General features: G+C 45.0%; 1 protein-coding gene across 7 annotated transcripts in view; it reads right to left on the bottom strand.

The window, feature by feature from the left end:
• The window catches only part of GPAT2 (glycerol-3-phosphate acyltransferase 2, mitochondrial), a 60,607-nt gene extending 44,788 nt beyond the window's left edge, over positions 1-15,819 (bottom strand). Inside the window, exons 1-7 of one of the 7 annotated variants that reach the window (XM_056571368.1) lie at positions 15,735-15,819; positions 9,411-9,474; positions 8,452-8,565; positions 8,267-8,340; positions 4,036-4,146; positions 2,976-3,116; positions 249-348 (exon numbers count right to left, since the gene is read on the bottom strand). In XM_056571368.1, the coding sequence (XP_056427343.1) occupies positions 249-348; positions 2,976-3,116; positions 4,036-4,146; positions 8,267-8,340; positions 8,452-8,565; positions 9,411-9,455 (585 nt within the window). In that variant the 5' untranslated portion in view covers positions 9,456-9,474; positions 15,735-15,819. Of the gene's footprint in view, positions 1-248; positions 349-2,975; positions 3,117-4,035; positions 4,147-8,266; positions 8,341-8,451; positions 8,566-9,410; positions 9,475-13,303; positions 13,328-13,816; positions 13,936-13,959; positions 14,106-15,734 lie in introns of those variants that run through there. The other 6 variants (XM_056571373.1, XM_056571367.1, XM_056571372.1 and 3 more) reach the window with 6 other exon arrangements.
• Positions 15,820-27,921: the final 12,102 nt, after the last annotated feature.

Genomic DNA, 27,921 nt, shown 5'->3' with positions numbered 1-27,921 from the left:
GGAGTCTGCTGCAATGGAATTTCCGAGTGGAATTTTTTTTTTTTCCCACTGGATTCCGCTTTCCAATTACGCCGTGTGAACAAGGCCTTAGTGCCTAGGTCTATCTGCTGCTTGAATGCTGAATAACCCCGCTGAAAGCTGTCATGTCGTACATATACATCATACACCATTACAGGGTTAAATTCAAAAACTATCATAAAACTAATGTACACAAAGTAGTGCTTGGTTACACAGGGGAGAAGTCTCACCGCAGTAGAAACTTCTTTAAGCGTGGCCACCTGTCCACAATGAAGCTGAAGATTCAAGTACAATCGATTAAGTAACTTCACGAGTATCCAGCGTGTTATTCTACAATAAACGGAAGAAAAAGGATTGAAGAAATAGGGGGGAGGGGGCTAAAAAATTCCACAGTATTTTTTATCATAATGCAGAGGGATTATTGCTAACAATCTATATGGATTGCACTGCCAAAGCTTGGGGTCACGCACAATAAAAAGAGACAGATGAGAAACTGATCAGCAAAGGGGAGACCCATAAAGGGGTACTCTGATGGAAAACAATTTTAAATCAACTGGTGCCAGAAAGTTATACATATTTGTAAATTACTTCTATTAATAAATCTTAATCTTACCAGTACCTATCAGCTGCTGTATACTACAGAGGAAGTTCTTTTATTTTTGAATTTCTTTTCTGTCTGACCACAGTGCTCTCTGCTGACACCTCTGTCCATGTCAGGAACTGTCCAGAGCAGGAAAAAATCCCCATAGCAAACCTCTCCTGCTCTGGACAGTTCCTGACATGGACAGAGGAGTCAGCAGAGAGCACAGTGGTCAGACAAAGATTTGTTCAAGAAGAAAAGAACTTTCTCTGTAGTAAATAGCAGCTGATAAGTACTGGAAGGATGAAGATTTTTAAATAGAAGTAACTAACAAATCTCTATAACTTTCTGGCACAAGTTGATTTAAAATTAATTATTTTCCACCGGAGTACCCCTTTAAGTTATATAGAAGGTATTTTGCCCTACCAGCATAAGCCTGGTGACTAAACAGATGCCCGGCCCCCTCTTTGCGGGCGTTCCATTTTCCTGATATGCTGCCAACTTTAGTCCCCATTTCACACAGAATTTGCTGTGTGGACCACAAGTAACATTTCTAAATGTAACAATATCAGACATTCATATACTTTTTATACTATATATTGTGTTTCACTTACAACAACCAGAAACTATAATAGCTGGTGATACAATTTCCCTGTTACATTCGTAATAAAATGTAATCATTTCTCTAAAGACCAGATTAGAGGACAGTGTATACCCCTATTTTCTTTATACAATTTCATTTCAGGTTGTACAAGATACACAACCTTACCAACATCAGTACTCATCGGGGACCTATCGTGTTTTCCTCTCTTAGTTGAGCCACCGATCCCCTTTTATGTTTTACAATATGAGACACTCAGTGAATCTCATTAAAACTCTCGGAGTTGAGATCATGCATGGAGACCTGACCTAGGGGGATTGACCACTATTTTATTTTTCCTTTATTTGCATTGAATCGCACTAAGATGCTTGGTGATGGTCTTGTAGCCATTCCAGCCTCGTGTAGGTCTACAGTCTTGTCCATGACATCCTTAGACAGCTCTTTAGAACTTCACTGATTGTTTTTTTTTTGGTTTGTTTTTTAAGAGCAGAGCAACTTTATCTCTATCACCCAAGTGCAAGAAAAAAGTGCAAACGTGTTACGCTCAAAAAAACGTGCACAAGGATGCGGTCCATCACAAAGCCCTTCCCTGAAAGGAGAGAGCCCCCCCCCCCCCCCAAAAAAAGGAAACCACCCTTCTGTGGATGGGTGTCTATTATTCAGGTAACAAGCTGAGATTAGGAGCACTCCAATCATCAGATTTTACCTCACCAACCCCGGGGGGGGGGGCGCTTCTGCCCCCAGGGATGGTGAGGATATGAACATATAAACTAGTCACTGCCACGGCCATAAGTTGTTCTCTGGGCGGGGAGCTCCTCTCACCTACTCCCGTTCTTTGGGCGGCAGCAACGCCCCCTCCGCTTGATTGAAGGGCCACATCATCGCTCTGCTCCATCTGTTCAGTGAGCAGAGCGATGAGGTGGCCCATCATCAAGCGGAGGGGGAGTCACTGCCGGCCGAGTAGGTGAGAGGAGCCCAGGGGACTAAAAATAAGGACTAGGATAAATATTTTACCCTGTACAATGCTTTGGCAAGTGTTATATAGGGTAAAATCTGATGATTGGTTCCCTTTAAGAAAGTGCTCCAAATTACAGCTCGTTAGCTGTATAAAAGACACCTGGAAGCCAGAAATCTTTCTGACTGATACTTATTTTACTGCAAATCAATTCATAACTTATTCGAAAATGAAAGCCCTTTCGTAATATGGTTGTATAAAATTTTTTGAATATTTAATAATGAAAACAGCTCTTGAAAATCCCTCCCACTAGGGGTCCCCATACCTACTGTGACACTATCCAGTCCTGAAGCAGCATCAGGCTTGTCGATGAGTCATGGACAAGGCTTAATGAGCTGACACACCAATCACCTCCCACCACCAGAAGAAGGGACACGCCCCCTTCCCCTGAGAGGATTTCTAACACTGTGAGCTAATGAAAAAAGGGATTTTTATAATAAATAAAGATGACAGAGGCATAAAAAAATAGATGTACATGGTCAAGATTAGGTACCGAGTAAAATTTATTTTGTTTGTGGGATCTGACAGGTGCACTTTAAGGAAGAGATCTTCAATCTACCAAACTAGGAAACTGGAAGTGGCACCCTGTTAAAAAAACAGAGCCCCTCCGGTGATGGGGGGGGGGGGGTTGGGGGGTAATCAGGGCAGCTGTTTAACCTCACCAGGCTCGTGCTAGAAGGGTAAGATAACTATTCACTGGAGTGTGTAAATCACACAGGCTGTGTAAAAAGTGTAGAGATTTGTTACATTTTGTCAACTACCTTATGAGACTCGGAGACAGAGACTTGTGAATGTTCCCCAAAATCCTCAGCACCTCCTTGTGGCCGTCACTACTTAAAGCACTTGCAGAAACAGTAGGTTTATCACTCTTTTCTTTATCCTTCTCTATAGCCGATATAATTCTATGATGTGGAAAACATGGAGAATTACAGATGTCTAAATAAGCATATTCCAAAAATAGTTTAATCTACAAATTACACAGATATAAAATACACAAATTGCTAAATTTATAAAAAAAAATATTATTTAAACAGGAATGATCAGTAGGGCTCTGACTGGCGGGACCCCGCCTTTCTCAAGAATGGGAACATAATTGTCACTGGAATGACTGGAGCACATCACGCCATTCTTTCTATAAGGAAGTGTTCTCCAATCAATGTGCCTCCAGCTATTGAAAAACTCCCAGCATGCCCAGACAGCCAATACTGATTGGAAAACACTGCTCTAAGGGGCTTACAAATATTTCTGAGAACCAAACTTGGAAATGTTTGGTGGCCTCAAAGAGTACTGACCACACATGCATGCCACTATTTTGTTCCTGTTCTCAGGATCTGTGGGGGTCAGTCCCCTCCAATCAGCTTGTTATTCTCTATCCTAAGGATAGTAGGATGAGCGGGGAACACCCCTTAAGTATTATGGCATGAAGAACTGATATAAACCAAGCTCATGCAGTTTTCAAATATCCCAATGTAGACAACAGCAAAATGTGTGAGTGTTAAAGGGGTACTCCAGCCCTAGACATCTTATCCCCATCCAAAGGATAGGGGATAAGAGGTCTGATCCCTCCCATAGACTTGCATTGAGGGGACGTGACTGTGACGTCATGAGCCTTCGGAGATGCTGGGTGCAGCAGGGAGATGGCAGGGGTCCCCAGCGGTGGGACCCCCACGATCAGATATCTTATCCCCTATCCTTTGGATGGGGGATAAGATGTCTAGGGGCGGCGTACCCCTTTAAGTATTATTTTGCTATAATTAAGAGAATATACAACTGTTCCTTGGTTAGAAATAACATACAAATGCAAAGAAATAGGGAGACTACCTGGGAAATTCACATATCTTCTCAGACCATTCTAAAGAGAAGTCTTGATCTGCCGGCCTTTCCCATATAAAGAGAACATGGCATAATCGTCTGACTAACCAGCCACGATACCTTCACATTTAGAAAAAAAAGTCATGGATAAGAGCGGGCTTCTAAGAGATATCTGCTTTATTAAATCATGTTGACTTACCGCTAATAAAGCCTAGTGGTAATATATGTATACCCCAAGACCATGGAACCAGATGTTAGCTACTGAACAAGCCACTCATGGCATTACTCCTAATACTATCACTTAGTGTGGCAATTAAAGGGGTACTCCACTCCCCAGCATTCAGAACATTTAGTTCTGAACGCTGGGAGCGGGCTTCAGGGGGTCACAACGCCCCCTCATGAAGTCACACCCCCTCCCATAGACTTGCATTGAGGGGGAGGGGTGTGACATCATGACGGGGGTGGTGACCCCGAAGCCCCCTCCCAGCGCGCGGAACTAAAATGTTCCGAACGCTGGGGAGTGGAGTACCCCTTCAAATACTTGGAAATACCCTACATAACACATGACTGTTTCTTAAAGGGCATCTGTCACTTCATTTACACCTGTTAAACTGCCAAAATAATCTATCAGGGATTAGTGTCCATGTTCAAGGCATACCTTTCTCCGTGCATTGGGTGGCTATATTATATATAAAAATGGTTCTGTAGACTGTCACCCAGTGTCCACGGCCTGCCAGCGTCCCTGTGTACATTGTCCGCACATGCGCTGTCAAAGTGGATTGCGACATACATGCGGTGAGTCTGATTCTCAACCTGTCATACTCCATGTGTGTGCGAAGCAAGAGCTAGGGGTTCCCACAAGATCTTGACCGCTGGAGCCCCCCGTGTCTCCTATTAGAATGGTTCCATTTATTCTCTATGGGAGCCGTGAAAACAACAGCCGAGTACAGAATTCTCAAGATTTCAGGGGGTCCAACTGCTATGACTACTGATGGATAGGGGATAACGTTACAAGACAGCACAACCCCTTTAAAGGAAAACTGTCAGATATTGTCTCCACAGTACTGGTGGATAGTGCGGGAGACGCTGATTAAAACGAGCCCTACCTTACCCGGATCTGCCCGGCAGTTCGCCCGCAATTGTAGTTTTAATCTGTGTGTATATCTTGCTGTAACTGGCACGGGCGGGGCTTCTGCACTGATGTCAACTCCGCTTATATTCACCCCCCCCCCCTCCCTCCAGTTAGGAGCAGCGAAGAGAGGGAGAGCTGGAGGGAGGGGGATGAATATTCATAAGCGGACGGCGCTGACATCAGTGCAGAAGCCCCGCCCGTGCCAGTTACAGCAAGATATACACATAGATTAAAACTACAATTGCGGGCGAACTGCCGGGCAGATCCGGGTAAGGTAGGGCTCATTTTAATCAGAGTCTCCCACCAGTAGTGTGGATAGTGCGGGAGAAAATATCTGACCGTTTAACCTTTCAGAGTAGTGACAAGATCATTTTAGTGCTCACAATACTGTAAGGCTATATTCACACGGCACTGTGCAGACATTCCGGACACTGCAGGGTGCCTGCATAACATGAAGGAGCTAGGACCGCACAGGAATGTCCAGTCTCAGACGGCTATGCATTCTGTGCAGACTCTACACAAATAATGAACATGTTCATTCTTTGTGCGGACACAGAAAATGGAATTTCCGTGCCGGAAACATCTGGCACAGAAATTCAGCTGTGTGCACAGAGCAGCAGAATTTTGTTGAATTCAACGGGACTCTGCTGCACTGGAATCTCTGTGTCGGATTCCAATGCGAACATGGCCTAATTGAGCCCCTAGGAGTCTCCTCAATGGTGAACAGCTATTTCTTATTCTTTTCATTTCAGATGTAAGAACTAGTGCTGGGCTGTTTGCCATCAGTACTCCCACGGCACTTCCTTACCCTTACTTTTCTGGCACTTATTCCTCTCTACTATACTATGACAAAGTGCTGGAGCAAATAGAGCAGCAGTACAGCATGGGAGGGGTTCCACTAAGCACTGAACTGGGAGGGGGGAGATTCTAACAGAATTCCCTTAAAGGGGTACTCCGGTGGGGGGAAAAAAAAAAAAAAACATTTTTAATCAACTGGTGCCAGAAAGTTAAACAGATTTGTAAATTACTTCCAATAAAAAATCTTAATCCTTCCAGTACTTAAAAGCTACTGAATACTACAGAGGAAATTATTTTCTTTTTGGAACACAGTGCTCTCTGCTGACATCTCTGTCCATTTTAGGAACTGTCTAGATCAGGATATGTTTGCTATGGGGATTTTCTCCTACTCTGAACAGTAGACGTCAGCAGAGAGCACTGTGTTCCAAAAAGAAAATAATTTCTTCTGTTGTATTCAGCAGCTAATAAGTACTGGAAGGATTAAGATTTTTTTAATAGAAGTAATTTACAAATCTGTTTAACTTTCTGGCACCAGTTGATTTAAAAAAAATAAATAAATAAATAAATAAATAAATAAATAAAAGTTTCCACCAGGGTACTCCTTTAACAACAAGCAGAGGATGGCAGACTACAGGGAAGGGAGACACCTAGGGGCTGAGACTTTTTCTGGGTTAGGACTCATAATTGGTCAATGGAGTGATTTACAAGTATGTTTGGAATCACCCAGGCTATGACATGTAAGGAATTTGTTTGAAACAACAATAACCATTTATATAATTACTAAAAGAATAGTTGCTTATCTGCCTGTATGGTATTTTAGAGTGGTCGTCCAGGATGAGGGAAAAAAAGGATTTGTTTTCTTGTTTCTTTTAAAAAACAACTGCACCATGTCTGTTCACGGATCTGGTATTGTAGCTCACTGCAATTCAAGTGAATAAACTACAATATCATGGGAAAACATGGTTTTGTGTATAAAAAACTAAATTAAAAAAATAAAAAATTACTTGACAACACCTACAAATCTTAAAGAATTTGCACAACATTACAAAAGGGGTTTCACACCCTTGTCCATGGGTTGTGTCTGACTTTGACGCTCATCCCCATGTGTCTGTATACTAAATCTTAGCTCCACACTAGAGATGAGCGAATTTACAGTAAATTCGATTCGTCACAAACTTCTCGGCTCGGCAGTTGATGACTTTTCCTGCATAAATTAGTTCAGCTTTCAGGTGCTCCGGTGGGCTGGAAAAGGTGGATACAGTCCTAGGAGACTCTTTTCCTAGGACTGTATCCACCTTTTCCAGCCCACCAGAAAGCTGAACTCATTTCTGCAGGATAAGTCATCAACTGCCGAGCCGAGAAGTTCGTGACGAATCGAATTTACTGTAAGTTCGCTCATCTCTACTCCACACGTCTGTGTACTACAGCGCTGCTTCAAGTATCTTTGGGTACGACAGCTCAGCCCTATGGGGGACATGTATCATTATTTGTGTATGGTAGAAGCAGTTCACCCCTTTTCCCAAATTCAAAATTATGTGCAGAAGCGCTAAATTTATCAATCAAGCGCAATGAGCTTCATAAATTGCGGGTAAATGTAGTAATCTCCTCAATCCACTCTTTGGAAAATAGAATCGATGATTTAGAGCATCTCGCTACGTTAAGTCCAAGATGGCTTATATTTGCGGAAAAAAAAAACAGCTCTTGCGGCGAAAGGAAAAGTACGCAGTTAATAAATCCATGCGTACTATAGTTGTCACTCCAAGGTACCCTGATTCGGCCACATCTGCAGGACATGCTCTACCAAAACGTACACAAAAAAAAATGCGCAAAAAAAGGGCTTGCGCAAAATTTTGCGCAAAAAAAATACACACAAAACAGGGGTAAAATCTTTGATACATGTCCCCCTATGAGTCTATGTCGGAGTACTACAGCTAAACTAAAGAGCTGAGCTGCAGAACCAGACACATGCATGTTGGGTACTACAGTGTATGCCAGCAGATCCAAACCAAGGTGCCTCCAGCTGTGGCAAAACTACAACTCCCAGCATGCCTGGACAGCCGTTGGCTGTCCAGGCATGCTGGGAGTTGTAGTTTTGCAACAGCTGGAGGCACCTTGGTTGGAAAACACTGGTGTATGCAGTGCTCGAGTGAATACTGCAGTCCCTTCATTCTCCTAATAATTCTCAATATTCATATGCCGATAACCTATGCTCAATGTTCAAAGCTGGGGAAAAAAAACATTTTAACCTCTTTTGAATAATTTTAATATATCCAAGCTTCTCCCCAAAATAAATATTGTCATATACTGTACCGGCTGTCCTCCTCTGTTATGTGGATGGCATTACGAAATCCCATCTTTGTGTGTCTCTTATAGAAGAAAGCCTCCTGCATGTTAAATACATTGACATGTTCAACTACATATAATTAAATTAAAAAAAATTTAAAAAAGTAAGGGAGCAAATTATGGAAAATCAGAACTCATGAGTCAGCACTCACCATACTCTTTGAATTACAGGACTGACATGGTTGCCCCGTAAATGGTCGATATTGCCCTTGGAAAAGTTGGAGCATTTCTAGCTTCAGTCCCATTCCAAAGGGACAAATTCGACTCTAAAAGGATTTGGGAAGAAGCTTAAGTTACTTGAGAGGGAGAAACAATATTATTCCAAACCACTTGGAACAGTTTTCTCTTAGGGACCTACTTAAAGGGGTACTCCGCTGGAAAGCATTTTTCTTTTAATCCACTGGTGCCAGAATGTTCAATAGAGTAGGAGAAAATCCCCATAGCAAACATATGCTTCCCTGAACCGTTCCTAAAATGGACAGAGGTGTCAGCAGAGAGCACTGTGGTCAGGCAGAAAGGAAATTCAAAAAGAAAAGAACTTACTGTGGATCATACAGCAGCTGATAAGTACTGGAAGGAGTAAGATTTTTAATAGAAGTAATTTACAAATCTGTTTAACTTTCTGGCACCAGTTGATTATAAAAATGTTTTCCAGTGGAGTACCCCCTTAAACAGAATTTTCTAATATCATATAGGTGGGTTCCTTCAGGAGTACATTGAAGGGAACCAAGCGGTAGATTTCACCATATATAATGCTTGGCAATGCATTATATATGGTCAAATCTTTATCCTCAACATCCCCGGAGGAAGATTTTGCCTGCAGGGATGGTGAGGATATGAAGTTACAGTCCCACCGTCCGGCTGCCCTGTAAGTAGTCTCCTGGGTGGGGAGCTATACTTACCAGGTCCTATCGCTCCAGCTGCAGTGACACCCCCTCGGCATGATTGACAGACCCCTTCATCCAAAGAAACCAGCTATGGCTTATAAACTTGCCTTCGCCGATGGGCACACACCAGACACAGGAGGGTCATATCTCTCCCCCCACCCCCAGGTCAGCAATCGGGCTTCACGTGATAATAACACTGAGTAAATGTATTACAGAACACTCACAATGGTATTTCCATTAGCAGGATGTGTCAATCCTTCAGATGTCATCTTCAGATCTTCACTCTATCTGTAAATGAACCCAAGTCAGCAATGCTATGGGGGAGGGGGGCAAGACAAACAAAATATACAAGTCATAAAAATACAAAATTAAAAGGGGTACTCCACTGGAAAACATTTTTTTTAATCAACTGGTGCCAGAAAGTTAAACAGATTTGTAAATTACTTCTATTAAAAAATCTTAATCCTTCCAGTACTTATCAGCTGCTGTATGATTCACAGGAAGTTCTTTTCTTTTTGAATTTCCTTTCTGCCTGACCACAGTGCTCTCTGCTGACACCACTGTCCATTTTAGGAACTGTCCAGAGTAGGCGAAAATCCCCATAGAAAACCTCTCCTGCTCTGGACAGTTCTTGACATGGACAGAGGAGTCAGCAGAGAGCATTTTGCTCAGACAGAAAAGAAATTCAAAATAAAAAGAACTTCCTGTGGATCATACAGCAGCTGATAAATACTGGAAGGATTAAGATTTTTTAATAGAAGTAATTTACAAATCTGTTAAACTTTCTGGCACCAGTGGATTTAAAAAAAAATGTTTCTCAGTGGAGTACCCCTTTAAATGCAAGATTGTTCAATCATTTGTTTACAGGTCAAAAATTGTCTGTTTTGAAAGCCTTTTTGCACACTATTTGGGCCGTTTTTGCTTCATATACATGTCTCGATTTGCAAATATCATAACATTTGTCGCAGCGTTTCTCCTATAGACTTCTATGGAAAGACAAAAAAAGTTAAATGCCATGTGGGTTTAATAAAGGAATGACAAATAAAAATGCAAGGGAAACATTACCAAAGACGCCAGGGAAAATAACCTTATACCATAAGTGACTGATCTCGGGGGTTGTCCAACCACTGAGCCCGACACACCGCTTTATTCACCAGTCCCCCCTCCTTCAGAGACGAGCATCGGCTGAGTGGGCCATCACTAGAGGGGGCTGGAACGTTCAGGGGGAAAAGCAGCTAAATAGTAAATAGTGAGTTCAGAGGCGAGGGTCGGGCCCTTTCTGGAGATTGTGGTCAAAACAGGGGATACGTTTATTTCCCCAGAGTACCCCTTTAATAAAACCAGCATAAGATATATACTGGAGTGACTACACTACATTATAGCCTACTGCTGGCATTACACTTGGCGTTTTTTACCAAAGGCTGTCCTGGCATGCTACCGTGTTTCTCCGAAAATAGGACTGGGTCTTATATTACTTTTAGCCACAAAAAACACACTAGGGCTTATTTTCAGGGTAGGGCTTACATATTTACAGTACGGTATGCACATTAATCAACATGGCGGTTCCACGGTATTTACATACCCCCCCCCCCCCCCAATTATTATTATGTGATGGGCGCAGCTCTGAAGCCCATCCCCCCCCCCCGCCGGTTTATCAGCCCAGCACCCCACATCGGGGTAATAATTGTTTGTCACCCGCAAGCGTAGCTTCTCTCCCCCCTAAATATTGATCGGCCGCTGCGCTGTATCTATTCCTGTGCCCGGGCTTCAAGTAGGGTATTACAAAACAAACTTTAACTTACCGTACCTTAGTCCTCCGGTCCCCCGTTGCTAAGGCACCGGCCTCATGGTCCCTCCGCTGTTATCGCTGCTTCCTGGTGTTGGGACGTCACAGAGCCTTCAGCCTATCACCGGCCGCAGCGATGTCCCGCCTCGGCCGATGATAGGCTGAGCCGACTGTCATGTAAGAAGCCGGCCGGCCGGTGCCTTAACAACGGGGAACGGAGGACGAAGGTAAGTTTAAGTTTGTTTTTAATATTTGCAGCCCGGGCATTGCCTAGGTCAGTGGTCTTCAACCTGCGGACCTGCAGCTGTTGCAAAACTACAACTCCCAGCATGCCCGGACAGCCGTTGGCTGTCCGGGCATGCTGGGAGTTGTAGTTTTGCAACATCTGGAGGTCCGCAGGTTGAAGACCACTGGCCTAGGTCTTATTTTCAGGGTAGGGCTTATATTGCAGCCCACCCCGATAATACAGCTAGGGCCTATTTTCGGGGTAGGGTGTATTTTAGGGGAAACACGGTAGGAGTTGTAGTTTTGCAAAGTCTGGAGGCACCCTGGTTGGAGAACACTGTCTAAGGATAGGTTCACACTGCCACTATGCTCTGTCACGTTAGGCTCCCGCTCCTGCTAAACTCTCATCATTTCACAACGGAACTACCGCTGATAGTGCTCTGCAGCAGTGTGAAAGAATCCTTAGGCATTCGTGGTTTGTTTTATTAAGGGGTACTACGGCGCTAAACATCTTATCCCCTATCAAAAGGATAGGGGATAAAATGTTACATTGCAGGACCCCCGCAATCTCTCCTGCAGCACACCCCCGTTTTCCAGCTGCACAGAGCAAGGATCACTCTGAAGCTGATGATGGGCGGTGCAGAGGATGGAGTATTGTGATGTCACGGCTCTGCCCCCTTGTGATGTCACACCCTGCCCCCTCAATACAAGTCTATCCAGCCCCTTTCCATAGACTTGCAGTGAGGGGGTGGGGAGTGATGCCACGAGGAGGCGGAGCCGAGACGTCACGATACTCCATCCCCTGCGCCGTCCATCATCAGCCTCAGAGCGATCCTCACTCTGTGCAGCAGAAAAATGGGGGGGGTGCTGCAGGAGAGTCGCGGGGGTCCCTGTGATCTAACACTTTATCCCCTATCCTTTTGATAGGGGATGAGATGTTTAACGCCGGAGTACCCCTTTTAGGAATGTTTGGCTCTCGGGAATCTTCTACAGATCTGCTGCTGCAGAAATTCTGCAGCAGACTGTGCAATGGGATGTTCACACGACAATTTCCATGCAGAATTCTGCATAAATATTTTACAAGGACATTCCGCAGCAGCATAGTCCCATTGATTTTGATGGGATTCTGCTGCTCTGTTCACAGAGCAGAACTTCCACAGCAGCAACATCTGCTGCAAAAATCCTGATTCCGGTGTCCACAAAAACATTGAACACGTTCAATTTTTCGGATTCTGCTCAGAGATCCAATGCGGTCTATGAAGCAGCGCATTTCTGATCGGTTCTAGCGCTGGAATGTTCTGCCAATGCTCCATTGTCCGTGGCATGTCTGCGTGCTGCCCACAGTGTCTTTTGTGCTGCAGATCCGCCGCTGAAGGACCCCTACATGGTGGCTTTACGTGTGCCTGCTCGGAGTGGCAATACGCCGCAGGAAGCAGGCACACTGCGGTGATGTGCGAGTCGCCGTGCATGCGTGGTGTACTCTCGCACATCGTGGCCACTCCCCCTGCTCCATGAGCTTAGGCCGAGCGCTGCCGCAATGTGCGAGTATACTGTGCATGCGCGCTGCGACTCGCACATCATAGTGCATCTGCTCGTAGCGGCATATTTCCGTTCCGAGCAGGCACACGTACAGCCACCATGTAGGGGTCCTTCAGCGGCGGGTCTGCAGCACAAAAGACACTGTGGGTCCGGTAGTGTGACGGCCGTTGGGGCCACGGGAGAAAAAATACAGCTTGCGCCGTCTTTGTCTCCCGCTGAGAAACAGTGGCGCCTGACGGACCCCATGACCCGCTGTTGCCCGTTGCGCCGCTTCAAAATGAAGGCTGCCAAACTAAAAAATAAATAAAGTTTGAGGCCGTTCTTGACTGGGCGCCACGGCAGTGTGAAAGCCGCCTAACTTTGTGTTCTATTTCTGGCCTCATCATTCTCTTCCATTCTGCAATTCCAGGGGGCACGGTTAACAGACGCGCAGGTTGGTGCGCTAAATTTAGTACTTCCACAAAAGAGGTCTTGCACACATTTTTGCGCAGATGGCAGAACAATGTATGAGCATATATATATATATATATATATATATATAAAACGCACTCTCCGGGGGCTTCCTACCATTTACTTTTGCGCAGCACCTGCGGAAACCACACAATAGATCAGCAGGTTTCCCAGTGCACAAAAATCGACTCTATTGATAAATTCCCCTTCTAGTGTTTCTGCGGGACCACATGACGGAGCTGCACACGTTATCCTTAGGTGACGTCATCCACTGGCCGCCACAAGCTGGGTGATACAATGACATCACTGACATTCACTCTACAGCACAAGCACGTGACATCTCTGGTTATTATAGTTAAAAAAAAAAAAAAAAAAAAGGTCCCAGATGTGACAAAATTTTAAAGAAACTTGGGGAGATTTATCAAAACCTGTGCAGAGTAAGAGTGGTGCAGTTGCCCATAGCAACCAATCAGATTGATTGTTTCATTTTCCACAGGCCTCTTTAGAGGCCTGTGGAAAATGAAAGAAGCAATCTGATTGGTTGCTATGGGCAACTGCACCACACTTCCTCTGCACAGGTTTTGATAAATCTCCCCCACTGTCTGTGTGAACCAGGCCAACAACTTATACCAAAGCACGGACGTGAACTTTCCCTTTTAGCTGCCAAATTACGCAAAAAAGCCTCTCCTGACTAACTAAATAAACTACAAGTCTCAGCAGAGAACCACCAAGTCCTGTGAAACAACCAGCGCGCCCGCCACCATCGTACATACCGCTCACACGGGAAGCGGAAGCTCGTGACGTCATTCAGCGAGCAGGTGAGAGGGACGCATGCGCAGTGAGCACCCGGCCTCTCCCAGGAGGAGCCTGATGACGTCACCGCACTTATATAGAATGCGCCTTGTAACTTGACTTTTAGTTCTACGGAGTTCAGTAGTGTAGACCAGTGGTCTTCAAACTGTGGCCCTCCAGCTGTTGCAAAACTACAATTCCCAGCATGCCCGGACAGCCGTTGGCTGTCCGGGCATGCTGGGAGTTGTAGTTTTGCAACAGCTGGAGGGCCACAGTTTGAAGACCACTGGTGTAGACGGTGACGTGTTGCGAAACTACAGCTCCCAGCCAAGCGTATTGAGGACTGTAAGCGCACGCTGCCGGAGCATGCTGGGACTTGTAGTCTCTCGCTTGCTCTTACATGCAGTCAATGTTGGCGATGGGAATTCTAGTTTATTCATAAGAATGTAGTATTTTAGTTCATTGTTTCTCTGGCTCCCAGACCAGGATTTCCCTACCATGGTGCCTCCCAAGACTACAACTCCCAGCATGCCAGGAAAGCCACCAGCTGTTTTAAAACTACAACTCCCAGGAAGATGCGTTGTCTTGGGAAAGTGGGAGGAACCCTGAAGCTGGAGACAACACCACACAGAGAATGACAGACCTACACAACTTGACTACATAATGGCCCTCATTTACTATTGCAAACCGACATGTTTTGTCGCGCCCCCTTTTTGTGACCACGTCCCCTTTCCACGATGGTCACGCCCCTTTTTCGGGTTTGCCAAGAAAACCGTAAAAGGGGCGTGACCATTGTGGAAAGGGATCATGGTCACAAAAAGGGGCGTGTTCCTGACATTTTCGCAAAAAAACATATTTACTAAGGTTTTCACAGAAAATGTGGATTTCAGCTGAGGAAAACCCCACGGAGATCAGAACATGTGTAAAAAAAAAAAAAGGAAAATGTAGGGAAACCTTAGTAAATACCGTGGAAAAAAATTGTAGGGAATTAAAACCCACAAAGAAACCAACACAACACTCTTAGTAAATCAGGGCCAATAATACGTGAATCACGTAAAAGCACGCTAAAGCCAGTGACATTTGTGATAACACTATACAGTGACCCCCCCCCCCCCCCCCCGACCTACGATGGCCCCGACATACGATCATTTCAACATACGATGGTCTCTCAGAGGCAGTATCAACATACGATGCTTTTGTATGTCGGGGCCATCGCATAAACGGCTATCCGGCAGCGCAGACTGCTTCAGCTAAAACCGGAGAGCTGTTTACGGTGCCCCGTGTGGTCCGCTGACGATCACTTACCTGTCCTCGGGGCTCCGGCACGTCCTCTTCACGATCCCCTCCATCGCCGGCGCTCTCGATCGTCGTCATCACGTCGCTGCGCACGCCGTCCCGTCATCCAATAGGAGTGTCGTGCGTGCGTAGTGACGTGATGACGGAGAGCAGAGAGCGAGGATCCCGGGGAAGCGGAGACGTATGGAGCGTCGGGGACATGCCTGGGCAGTCAAGGCATGCTGAGAGTTGTAGTTTGGCAACATCTGGAGGGCTACTGTTTGGGTACCACTGTAACAGTGGTCTCCAAACTGTGACCCTCCAGATGTTGCAAAACTACAACTCCCAGCATGCCCAGACAGCCTTTGGCTGTCTGGGCATGCTGGGAGTTGCAGTTTGGCCCCCCTAGTGGTTGCCACAGTAAAGATCGATTTACTTTCACTTTCAATTCCCCCCCCCCCCCCCCCCGTCGATTCCCTACCTGATCAGGATCCAGCAGGCTCCAGTGAAGATCCCAGGTCCCCAGGCATCTTCTCCTGCAGGTACGGCCTCCATCTTCTTCCCAGAGCCCCTCGAAATCCAGGGGCGGGCAGAACGGGGGGTTGCCATGGCAACCCCCTGTCCTGCTCTGCCATTGGTCAGAACTCCGTTCTGAGTAATGGCAGGGGATAGGAGGAGATCGCAGCTTTGCGACCTCACTCCTATCCTTTAGGCTGATCTGGGCTGTTGCTGACAACTCCGATCAGCCCTATTTTCCGGGTGATTGGGTCACCAGAGACCCGATCAGCCCGGAATTGGAGAAAATTGAATGTCTGAATTGACATGCGATTTTCTCCGATCGCCGACATGGGGGGTCTCAGGACCCCCCTGGGCGATGTGCCAGGGTGCCTGCTGAATGATTTCAGCAGGCATCCGGCTCCGGTCCCCAACCGGCTAGCGGTGGGGACCGGATTTCCCACGGGCGTATGGATACGCCCTCGATCCTTAAGGACTCGGAATGCAGGGCGTATCCATACGCCCTGTGTCCTGAAGAGGATAAAGGTTTCCAACCCGAATTTGTTGAATTGTTGTGGATTTTTTCCCGACAACTCAGAGGAGTTGGAAACCAAAACCAACAAAACCCACGTGCGACAAACAGGATGCGACATAATAATAAATACCAGGGGAAAAAAGCAGTCGGGTAAGAAAGCAACATAGACTTACAACCCGATTTCCTAAGTAAATGAGGGCCTATATGTTATCATTCTCTGTAAAAGTTACTGATAGAAGTTCCTTATTTTCTTAATGGCAGAGCCCAGCTACTTACATTACAATGGTTGTGTATATATTTTCATTTATTAAGTAATCGTATATCTTCAGCGCCAATTGATAAGATGTGACATTGATTCCTTCGTGTTTCTATCTGTTGGGAGACTGAATTGGTTATGACAAAGCGTCCCACGTCTCTATGTAGTTCGAGCCTTCTCAGAGCTCTGGAGTTATAGGGATCATCCTATCAGGACACTTTTCCGTATTTCGCATTAAGGTATCTGCCTAACAGAAGAAAGAGAACAAGGAGAGAGCCCCCTGAGGATGCTTGGAGGATAGTCTCTATATCAGTGTTACGCAACCAGGGCGCCTCCAGCTGTTGCAAAACTACAACTTCAAAGGCTGTCCAGGCATGCTGGGAGTTGTAGTTTTGCAACAGCTGGATGGGAAGCACTGCGCTAGACAAGTTATTGCAAGGTATGGTCTATTACAGTGGTCTTCATCCTGCGGACCTCCAGATGTTGCAAAACTACAACTCCCAGCATGCCCGGACAGCCGTTGGCTGTCCGGGCATGCTGAGAGTTGTAGTTTTGCAACTAGAGATGAGCAAACTTACAGTAAATTTGATTCGTCACAAACTTCTCGGCTCGGCAGTTGATGACTTTTCCTGCATAAATTAGTTCAGCTTTCAGGTGCTCCGGTGGGCTGGAAAAGGTGGATACAGTCCTAGAAGACTCTTTCCTAGGACTGTATCCACCTTTTCCAGCCCACCGGAGCACCTGAAGGCTGAACTAATTTACGCAGGAAAAGTCATCAACTGCCGAGCCGAGAAGTTAGTGACGAATCGAATTTACTGTAAGTTCGCTCATCTCTATTTGCAACATCTGGAGGTCCGCAGGTTGAAGACCACTGGTCTATTACATGTAAGAACTTCTACTAGCTCCTTGGATAACTTAGCTGAGCAGAATGCGGCAGAAAATTTCCGTTGCAGCAGAGTCCCATTGTTTTGATGGGATTGATGGGATTCAGCTGCACTGTGCACACAGCAGAATTTCCGCACTAGAAACATCGGCCGTGGATGTTCAACTTTCAGTCACCGTAGAAAGAATTAACTTGTTAATTCTCATAAATTTCTTGCCATCTATCGAAACAGCGCATTTTGTGAGAGGTCCAAGCACTGGCATGTTCTTCCAGCGCCCACTGTCTGGGGAATATCTGCCGGACATTCTGCAATGTTCAGATGTCCGAATGTCCGCAGACATTCTGCAAACTGCGGGTGCCGGCATAACATGCTGCCACTAAGAGCATTAGAAAATGCACCATCTCCATAGACGGCAATGCGTTTCTGTGCGGAGTACACAGAAAGAACAGACATGTCCATTCTTTTTGCAGACACTGGAATCAAATTTTCCGCACAAGAAAAATCAAGCGCTGAAATAACACAGCGCACCAGAATCCCATTGAATAGAATAGGACTCTGCAGCTGTGGAATCTCCGTATAGAAAATCTGATGTGTGAACATTAAAAAAAGAATCAGATACATTTAATTATTAAAGTGGTATTCCAGTTAAAAACATTATTTTTTTCTTTTCATATCAACTGGCTGCAGAAAGTTAAACAGATTAGTAAATTCCCCACCCCCTCAGCCCAACCCTATATAAGCAGTGGTTAGCTACACAAGGGCCATTTCTTTCCTAGCAGCCCCCCAGTCTGACTGGGAGAGCATGGTAAGTGAGCTATTACACCTTGTTCACACTGGTGTGGTGCTGTGCGGCGTCCGTTGCTGCCGTGGCGCTGTGTCTGCGGGGAGGTGCGACCCATGGACTGGTTTGAGTGGCATTGGGGCTGCTCTGCCAGTGGGTCGCTCCCCCTCCCCCCCCCCCGTGGGCACTGGTGTTGCGGCGGTGGAGGTCGCCGCTCGGTGCTGCGCCGTTTTATGCTAGGGACGTTAGGGACCCACTCTAAATAGGTGGCCTTGACGTGGCGAGTGGGCTTGTACTTTTTGATCAAAAATGTATAAAAACAACCTGTTAGTTTTTGATATTATGCTGAGAAGCAATCAGATCATTATACAAGATTGTAGATGTGCGCCATGTCTGTTTTCTTCTAACCGAATTCACACAGATTAGTAAATTACTTCTATTAAAAAATCTTAATCCTACCAGTACTTATCAGCTGCTGAAGTTGAGTTGTTCTTTTCTGTCTGACAACAGTGCTCTCTGCTGACACCTCTGTCTGTCTCAGGAACTGTCCAGAGTAGGAGCAAATTCCCATAGCAAACCTATCCTGCTCTGGACAGTCCCTGAGACAGACAGAGGTGTAAGCAGAGATCACTGTTGTCAGACAGAAAACAACAACTCCACTTCACCAGCTGATAAGTACTGGAAGGACTAAAACAACAACAAAGACGTGATCTCAAATAGCAGGAGGTGCTAAATAGTGTTGAGCGGCATAGGCCATATTCGAATTTGCGAATATATGGACGATATTCGCTAAATTCGCATATTCGTAATATTCTCGTTTTATTTTCGCATATGCGAAAATTAGCATATACAAAAGTTAGCATACGCGGAAATTCGCATATGCAAAAATTAGCATATGTGAAAATTTGCACGCCAGTCTCACACAGTAGTATTATAGCCTTCTTTATACCACACAAGCTGGAAGCAGAGAGGGATGATCACTGTGATGTGTACTGTGAAAAAATAAAAAAAACGAATATTCGTAATTACTAATATATAGTGCTATATTCGCGAATCCGCGAATATGCGATATTCGCAAATAAAATTCGCATTGCGAATATTCGCGAGCAACACTAGTGCTAAACCCCAATTGTGCATTTATACTGGGGGAGCAGATCCTGCCCTTGTAGTCCGTTGCTAAGGGCGATCCCCAGCATAAAAATGCATACAATGGAGGATGCCTGCAGCGGACTACAAGTGCCACAATAGAATCCTACACCAGATAAACGGTGTGGATGTGTAACAATTAGAATAATACAATACAGGAATATGGGTGCACTACTGTGGTAGATGTATACAATGACATTGGCTATCCCTCAACACTGATGTTAAAATTAAGATATTCGCCAGTGTATCCTTATATGAAGGACACACCAGAGCCCGCACACCAACGCCAAGGTTTCTCAAGTGGCACAGGACCTAGCGCTAAACCTACCTGTGCATGACAAGCACAACCAGGGGCCAGTGGGCAAGTACTGGAAGGATTAAGATTAATAGAAGAAATTCACAAATCTATTTAACTTTCTGAAGCCAGTTGATCTGAAAATTATTATTATTTTTTTTTTACTGGAATATCTCTTTGACTACTTGGGGACGCAGGGCGTACAGTTACACCTCCGTTCCCAAGTCCATAAAGGGGTACTCCACTGGAAAACTTATTTTTTTTAATCAACTGGTGCCAGAAAGTTAAACAGATTTGTAAATTACTTCTATTTAAAAATCTTAATCCTCCCAGTACTTATCAGCTGCTGTATACTACAGAGGAAGTTCTTTTCCTTTTGAATTTCCTTTCTGTCTGACCACAGTGCTCTCTGCTGACACCCGGTGACAACTGTCCAGAGTAGGATAGGTTTGCTATGGAGATTTGCTCCTACTCTGGACAGTTCCTGACATGGACAGAGGTGTCAGCAGAGAACAATGTGGTCAGACACAAAAGAAATTCAAAAAGAAAAGAACTTCCTGTGCAGAATACAGCAGTTGCTCATCCTTCAGGCAGAAATACTCGCGGAACAATCTATTGGAGACTGCAGTTTCCGCATTTTTTGTCTGGAGGTTCCGTAGTGTAAACCTAGCCTTAGAGGTAAACTGTCAGCCCGTTCACCTACGCTAAACCCAATACCAGTGTGGGTGAACAGGAGTCCAACGAGGGGTCACTTATTTAAAGCGGTATTCCAGGAATTTTTTTATGTGACTATGCTACAGAGGCTGTGAAGTTAGTGTAGTTCATAATATAGTGTCTGTACTAGAGATGTAGCGAATTGTTCGCCGGCGAATTTAGCATGTTCGCGTTCGCCTAGCCGGGCGAACATATGTGAAGTTAGATCTGCCCCTATACTTTAACATTGCGGTAAACTTTGACCCAGTGAGTCAGTCAGCAGACACATTACAGCCAATCACTAGCAGACCCTCCCTTCCAGACCCTCCTACCTCTTGCACGGATGCCATTTTACCCTCTTTCGGCATGCTGCAGGCTTAGGAAGTGGAGGGTCAGAGAAGCTGCTCCTGCTGTAATAGGGAAAGCACTAGTGTAACATCTGCTTTAAGGACAGCACCCAAAAAAGCCCTTTTTAGGGCTCAAATATATCAGTCTGTGTCTTTCAACAGCTGGAGGCACCCTGGTTGGGAGGGAACCGCTGGTTAAAAGGGGTACTCCAGAATAAAACTTAAGTTCCTTCAAGCAACTAACTACTATAGTATTCAAAGGGCTGAAATATATCAGTCCGTGTGTTTTGCAACAGCTGGAGGCACCCTGGTTGGGGACCACTGCTTAAAAGGGGAACTCCGCTGGCAAGCTGTTTTGCTCATTGTCACACTAGTGCAAATCATATTTGGTGTGACAGTTGTGCAAATTAGAAAAAAAAAAACCTTTTTTGGCTGTTAAATAAAACCAGTCACTGTCAGTTCACGTCACAGTTGCCAGTTTTTTTGCCTGCAGGGCAAATTGTGTCACCTTAGTGCAAATCACATTTGGTGTGACAAAAACCTTTTTTGGCTGTGAAATAAAATCAGTCACTTCACTTCACACTTGGGAGTCTTTTGGCCCTTAGGGCTCATTGTTACACTAGTGCAAATCATCTTTGGGGTGACCGACCATAGTGTAAATTAAAAAAAAAGCAAAAAACTTTTTGGGCTGTGAAATAAAATCAGTCAGTTCACTTCACACTTGGGAGTTTTTGGGCCTGCTGGGCTCATTGTCACACTAGTGCAAATCATATGTGGTGTGACAGTTGTGTAAATTTAACAAAAAAATATATATATTTTGACTGTAATAGATTGAATAGCAGTTAGTTGTCTGCAAGCGTGTGTGTCAGGCCTACAGCGTCTACTCTACGTCTACGTCTGTCAAGGACATGTTTGAGCATAAGATGCCAATGTCACAAGGTCACCCCCTAGCCCGGAGTCTGACTGCTGGCTTGTCTGAACTCATAGCCTGCCAGCTTTTAAAAAATTATTATTTATTTTAAATAAAAAAATAAATAAAAAAATAGCAAAACATTTTTTTTTAGCTATTGGGACACCGCAGTGGAAGGTACCCGGACAAAATGTCTTTGCACAAAAGGCAATCCCTAACCGGTACTCGATTGTGCAACAGGAAGTAATGGCATGTCTGGCACACAGTGTTGGGGCAAGGGTCCATCTGACCACTGATACCTGGTCTGCAAAGCATGGTCAGGGCAGGTATATCACCTACACTGCGCATTGGGTAAACCTGGTGACGCTGTGCAGGGTTGCCGCGATGGATTTTGAATAAAGACTGGCCTCTTGAAGCTGATTGGTCGCTCGCTGCTGGATGGTATGGGGGCGACCAATCAGGAACGTGCCGTACATGGCTGTGTACAGTTACGCTGTCATAGGAAAAAGTCAGTGAGGGGATGTCATCCAAACATGGGCATGGGGATGGTAGGCTTAACTCTGATTGGCTGTTCCAGATGTCGAGTGAGCCAATCAGAGAGGGGACGTATGAGTTCAGGTTGCAAGTCCTTGCCGCTGGTGGTGGCAGGATGTCTTTCAAATCTTTCAGCCAATCGCTGCTGGGCAGGTCCGGGCGGCGACCAATCGGGGATGAGGCGTGTATTTCCTCTTTGGAGCATTCCAAGAGGCATCGGCGGCAACTCTTTTTTTGAAGAATCCGACCAATCACGTTCCGTCTGGGTAAGGTGGCGATCAAGGATGACTTGCATGACTTATCCGCCACCAACTATGGTTCAAGCTGCAATGTTTTAGGGCACTTTCTGCCTGGGAAACAAACAGAAATTTTTCTGTCTGCTGCTACAGCAGCGGCTGCAACAATACCAAATTTTTCAGCTATGTGTACATGCCTCATTTTTCTCGCCTCTGGTGCTGCACATTTTCTGCTGCTGCAATTTTTCTGGCTGTTGCTACAGCAGTGGCTGCAACAATACCAAATTTTTCAGCCATGTGTACATGCCTAATTTTTCTGATACACTCTGCTGACATCTCTGTCCATCATGCCAGTGAGGCGCTTGATTTGCGACAGCCCAACACGTTGGAATTCAACACTCCTAATGTTCGACCACCTGCTCCAACAAGAAAAAGCCATTAACAAATATTTTTATGACCGGGGTGCCAGGACATCATCTGCGGAGCTGGGAATTTTTTTTGCCACATTACTGGAGGCTCATGCGCAATGCCTGTAGGCTCATGCGTCCTTTAGAGGAGGTGACAAACCTAGTCAGTCGCACCGAAGGCACCATCAGCGACATCATACCGTTTTCTTCCTGGAGCGTGCCCTGCGAAGAGTGCTGGATCAGGCAGTAGATGAGCGTGAAGAGGAAGAGTTGTGGACACCATCACCACCAGAAACAGCCTTATCAGCATCGCTTGCTGGACCTGCGGCAACGCTGGAAGAGGATTGTGAGGAAGAGGAGTCAGAGGAGGAATGTGGCTTTGAAGAGGTGGAGGAAGCCCAACCACAACAGGCATCCCAGGGTGCTCATTGTCACCTATCTGGTTCCCATGGTGTTGTACGTGGCTGGGGGGAAGAAGATGATACCTTCCCTGACATCACTGAGGACGAAGAATGGGACATGAGTAGCTCGGCATCCAACCTTGAGCAAATGGGGTCTTTCATGCTGTCGTGCCTGTTGAGGGACTCTCTGCTGACATCTCTGTCCATTTTAGCAACCGTGCATATTAGATGTATGCTAAGGGTAGCATGGTGGCTCAGAGGTTCAAATCCCACTATGTGCTGCCTAAAGGGGGGCTCTAACTATGTGCTGCCTAACATGGGGGGATCTATGTACTGCCTATAGGGGGGATCTAACTATGGGATGGCTAAAGGGGGATCTATGTGCTGCCTAAATGGGGCTCTATGTGCTGCCTAAAGGGGGCTCTAATTATGTGCTGCCTAAAATGGGGAAATCTATGTGCTGCCTAAAAGGGGGATATAACTATGTGCTGCCTAAAGGGGGCTAAAGCACGTTATTCCAAAGAATTTGGATTAAAACCAGACTCTGCATCAACTATGTAATTTTCCATGGCAGTTGTGCCATGGATCCCACTCCGGCACGCCACAGTCCAGGTGTTAGTCCCCTTAAAACAACTTTAAAATCACTATTGTGGCCAGAAAGAGTCCCTGTGGGTTTTAAAATTCGCCTGCCCATTGAAGTCAATGGCGGTTCGCCCGGTTCGCGAACATTTGCGGAATTTCGCGTTTGCCATTCGCGAACCGAAAATTTTATGTTCGCGACATCACTAGTCTGTACCTGTGTGTGACGGTTTTCTCACAATTCTTCTGTGATTTTCACCCCACTATTTATTTTTTACCAACATACAAAATGACTGTTGTCTCAGATTTTTCCCAGCTTGCAATGCGGCCGAGACCTGACTCACTAGTCATCTGATGACAGGGAGCCTGTCTGCTTCCATGGGTGGAGGGGTCAATCTGCAACTAATGCAACAGCTGTAGGCACCCTGATTGAAAACCACAGGTCTTTTGTTTCAATGGGTGGGGTGGCTGTTGTGTGAGAGAGAGGAAAATGGCATTGTGGGATTTGTAGTAAAAAAACATAAGTCAAACAGGAAATACAAGTTCACAAAAAGCTAGCCACAGTGTTATGGTAATCTCACAACATAGCCATTTAGCCCCAAGACAAGCGCAGATCCTTCCTAGGCATGTCCATTACTGTCTGACAGGTTTGTACTAAAATCACCTTATGGTGGAAACCCCTTTAATTATGTCTCTTAGTCCTGAGATATGTCCCCCAGAAGATCCTCTGCTAAATTCTGTAAATCACATGCAGGGGGCGGGGCTCACTGTGACTCCACTTCACTAGGATGTGAAGTTACATACAATGAATATGTAAATTGAGCCGGCAGAGCCCCCTTAATTTAGCAGAGGATCTTCTGGGGGACATATCTCAGGACCTACTGGACATATTTAAGTAAGTGACCCCTCGTTGGACTCCTGTTTACCCACATTATAACACAGTCAGGGAGATTTATCAAACCTTGTCCAGAGGAAAAGTTGTTGAGTTTCCCATAGCAACCAATCAGATCGATTCTTTCATTTTTTTTCAGAGGCCTTTTTTAAACATGAAAGAAGCAAGCCCATTTTCACCTTAACCCCTTAAGGACTCAGGGTTTTTCCGTTTTTGCACTTTCGTTTTTTTCCTCCTTTTTAAAAATCATTTTTCTTTTCTTTTTCTTTCTTCTCAGCATTGTAGTTCGCCCGCAGAGCACTTTACATCCACATATGGGGTATTTCCATACTCAGAAGAAATGGGGCTACAAATTTTGGGGGGCTTTTTTTTCCTATTTTTCTTTGTGAAAATGAAAAATATAGGGTAACACCAGCATTTTAGTGAAATTTTTTTTTTTTTTTTTAATTTTCACATCCAACTTTAATGAAAATTCGTCAAACACCTGTGGAGTGTTATGGCGCACTATACCCCTTGTTACATTCTGTGAGGGGTGTAGTTTGGGGGTCACACATGGGTATTTATTTTTTTGCGTTTATGTCAGAACCGCTGTAAATTCAGCCACCCCTGTGCAAATCACCAATTTAGACCTCAAATGAACATGGTGCTCTCACTCCTGAGCCTTGTTGTGCGCCCATAGAGCACTTTGCGTCCACATATGGGGTATTTCCGTACTCAGGAGAAATTGTGTTACAAATTTTGGGGGTCTATTTTTTTCCTTTTACCGCTTGTCCGCTTGTGAAAATGAAAAGTATGGGGCAACACCAGCATGTTAGTGTAAAAATTTTAATTTACCCAACTTTTCCTTCATAAGGGGTAAAGGGAGAAAAATCCCTCCAACCCAATTTCTCCCGAGTACGGAGATACCCCATATGTGGCCCTAAACTGTTGCCTTCAAATACGACAGGGCTCTAAAGCGAGAGCGTGCCATGCGCATTTGTGGCCTAAGTTGGGGATCTGCTTCCACCACCAAAATACCCTATGGCACTGTTTCCCAAACAGAGTGTCTCCAGCTGTTGCAAAACTCCCGGTATGCATTGACAGTTGCTTTCTGGCAATACTGGGAGTTATTGTTTTTCAACAGCTGGAGGCTCCGTTTTAGAAACAGTGCCGTAAATACCTTTTTTTTTTTTAATTTTATTGGGGGGGGGGGACTGTGTAAGGGTGTGTATATGTAGTGTTTTACTTTTTATTTTGTGTAGTGTAGTGTTTTTAGGGTACATTTACATGGGCGGGAGTTTACAGTGAGTTTCTCGCCTGGAGTTTGAGCTGCGGCGGAAAATCTGCTACATCTCAAACTTGCAGCAGAAACTAGAAAAAATGTGCCTCCAGCTGTTGTTTCTGCTATAAGGTGATAGGTGTCGTGTCGGACAGCGCCTATCACCCCTTTTATTTTCCAGGTCACCAGGGACCTGATTGACCTGGAATCACTGAAAATCGCCGATCTGAATTGATCGGCGATTTGCATCGCCGACATGGGGGCTCTCAGGACCCCCCAGGAGTTTGCACGGGGTGCCTGCTGAATTATTTCAGCAGGCATCCCGGTGTGGTACCCGCCCGGCGAGCGGTGTGGACTGGAATTCCCATGGGTGTACAGGTACAGGTACAGGTAACGGGTTAAGGAAGTATTAAATGGAAAAAAGTTGTTTCTAATGACAGTAAAGCTTTTTTTTCACCAACCCTTTAGGAGTGCAAGACACAAACCCATTATACTTAGGCACTCCCCTCCCCTAAAAATTATAAATTTTATTATAACCTTCAAAAACTAGAGGAAGTGTTAGGTCCCATGCACTCTAAGGAAGTTCAGCAAAGATTGCATCAGCAGATCTATATCACTCGGAATCAGAGCTTATTCTGCAGAAAAAGGTGTCAAGAAAAACGTTCCATTGACTAATAGAATTTTCTGAGCAGATTCTGTCAAAATAATAAACATTTTCATTATTTTCTTAGAATCCAGAGCAGTGTTGGAGATCCACTATAGAACTTCCTTAGTTTGCACTGAGCAACACAATCGTATTGAGATCAATGGGATTCTGCTGCAAGTGATTTTCCTTGCAGAATATCTGTAGTGTACCACAGCCCATAGGGCCTATTCACAATTAAAAATGTACTCACTAAATTCCTCTGTGGATATGCCCCCTTTCTGTTCTATTATAAACAAAGCAGAAATTATGCTAAATCGGCACTTATCATTTGTGGAAATTAGTGCCGAAAGTCAAAGTCCCATTGACTTAATGGGCTTTTACTACCATGTTCTGGCAGACAATTGCCCCTCAGCTTATCACTGGCTGTGGCGATGTCCCTTCTTGACAGTAATTGGCTGAGGGGCAGTGTGCTAGTTCAGGCCCTGACATCACGATTTCTGAAGAACAGCCGGCGGTCACATTCACTATTAGGCTGGTGATCATGTTTTATTCGAATGGTGTGCATCCAAGAGATGCAGTGAACAGATAGCCCAATCACTTCATCCTAATCTTTCTTTACATAAGCCTATATGGCAATGGTCTCCAACCTGGGACTCTCCAACTGTTGAGAAACTACAACTCCAAGCATACTGGATGTTTCAGTTTTGCAATAGCTGACCCAGGTTGAAGACCACTGCCTTATAGTAGCTATCTAGCATTTAGCTAACAGTGTAAACAGGTACTACAAAGAGTTTTTATAGGATGCTACATATGAACAAGATAAACCTAACTTTAAAAGTGCAAATGTTCAAAAAAAAATTATTGGTGGCACAGCCCTAAAACCTGAAAATGGTGAGAAGTGTGCAGCACGGTGACGTACCTAGTGGTGTCTGTTCCGCTTCCTAGCAGCAGTAATGTGTTTATTTCATCTGCTGTCACATCAAAGCATCGACCTGCTCCCTAATCACTCATTAGCCTTGGTGAGATCTGCGTCCACGTCATTTGCAGGGTTAAAATAAAAGCCTCAATTTCTCCTTTAAGTCACCAACTATGTAAAGTACTGGCTGACATTGCCCATAGTCTATACACATATTTACATGATCCATTATTAACTTGCTATTTTAGGCAAATGTTCTTTGCCCCGCCATCTACGCAAGGGATAAATAGATTTATGTTTGGAGAACAGTTTCATAGAGAATTAGACTGGGTCCGCAGTGCAGTTGGAATTGCGCCAGTGTCCAGGTTTGTCACAAATAATCACAGTTTTTAACTAGACTGTTAGGGTAGCATTACATGGGTAGACCTGTGCCGATGTAGCATGGGAGCTCCATTAA

This window comes from Hyla sarda, chromosome 4 (assembly GCF_029499605.1).
Source record: "Hyla sarda isolate aHylSar1 chromosome 4, aHylSar1.hap1, whole genome shotgun sequence".
Classification (NCBI taxonomy): Eukaryota; Metazoa; Chordata; class Amphibia; order Anura; family Hylidae; genus Hyla; species Hyla sarda.
This window is presented reverse-complemented; position numbering and strand designations above follow the sequence as displayed.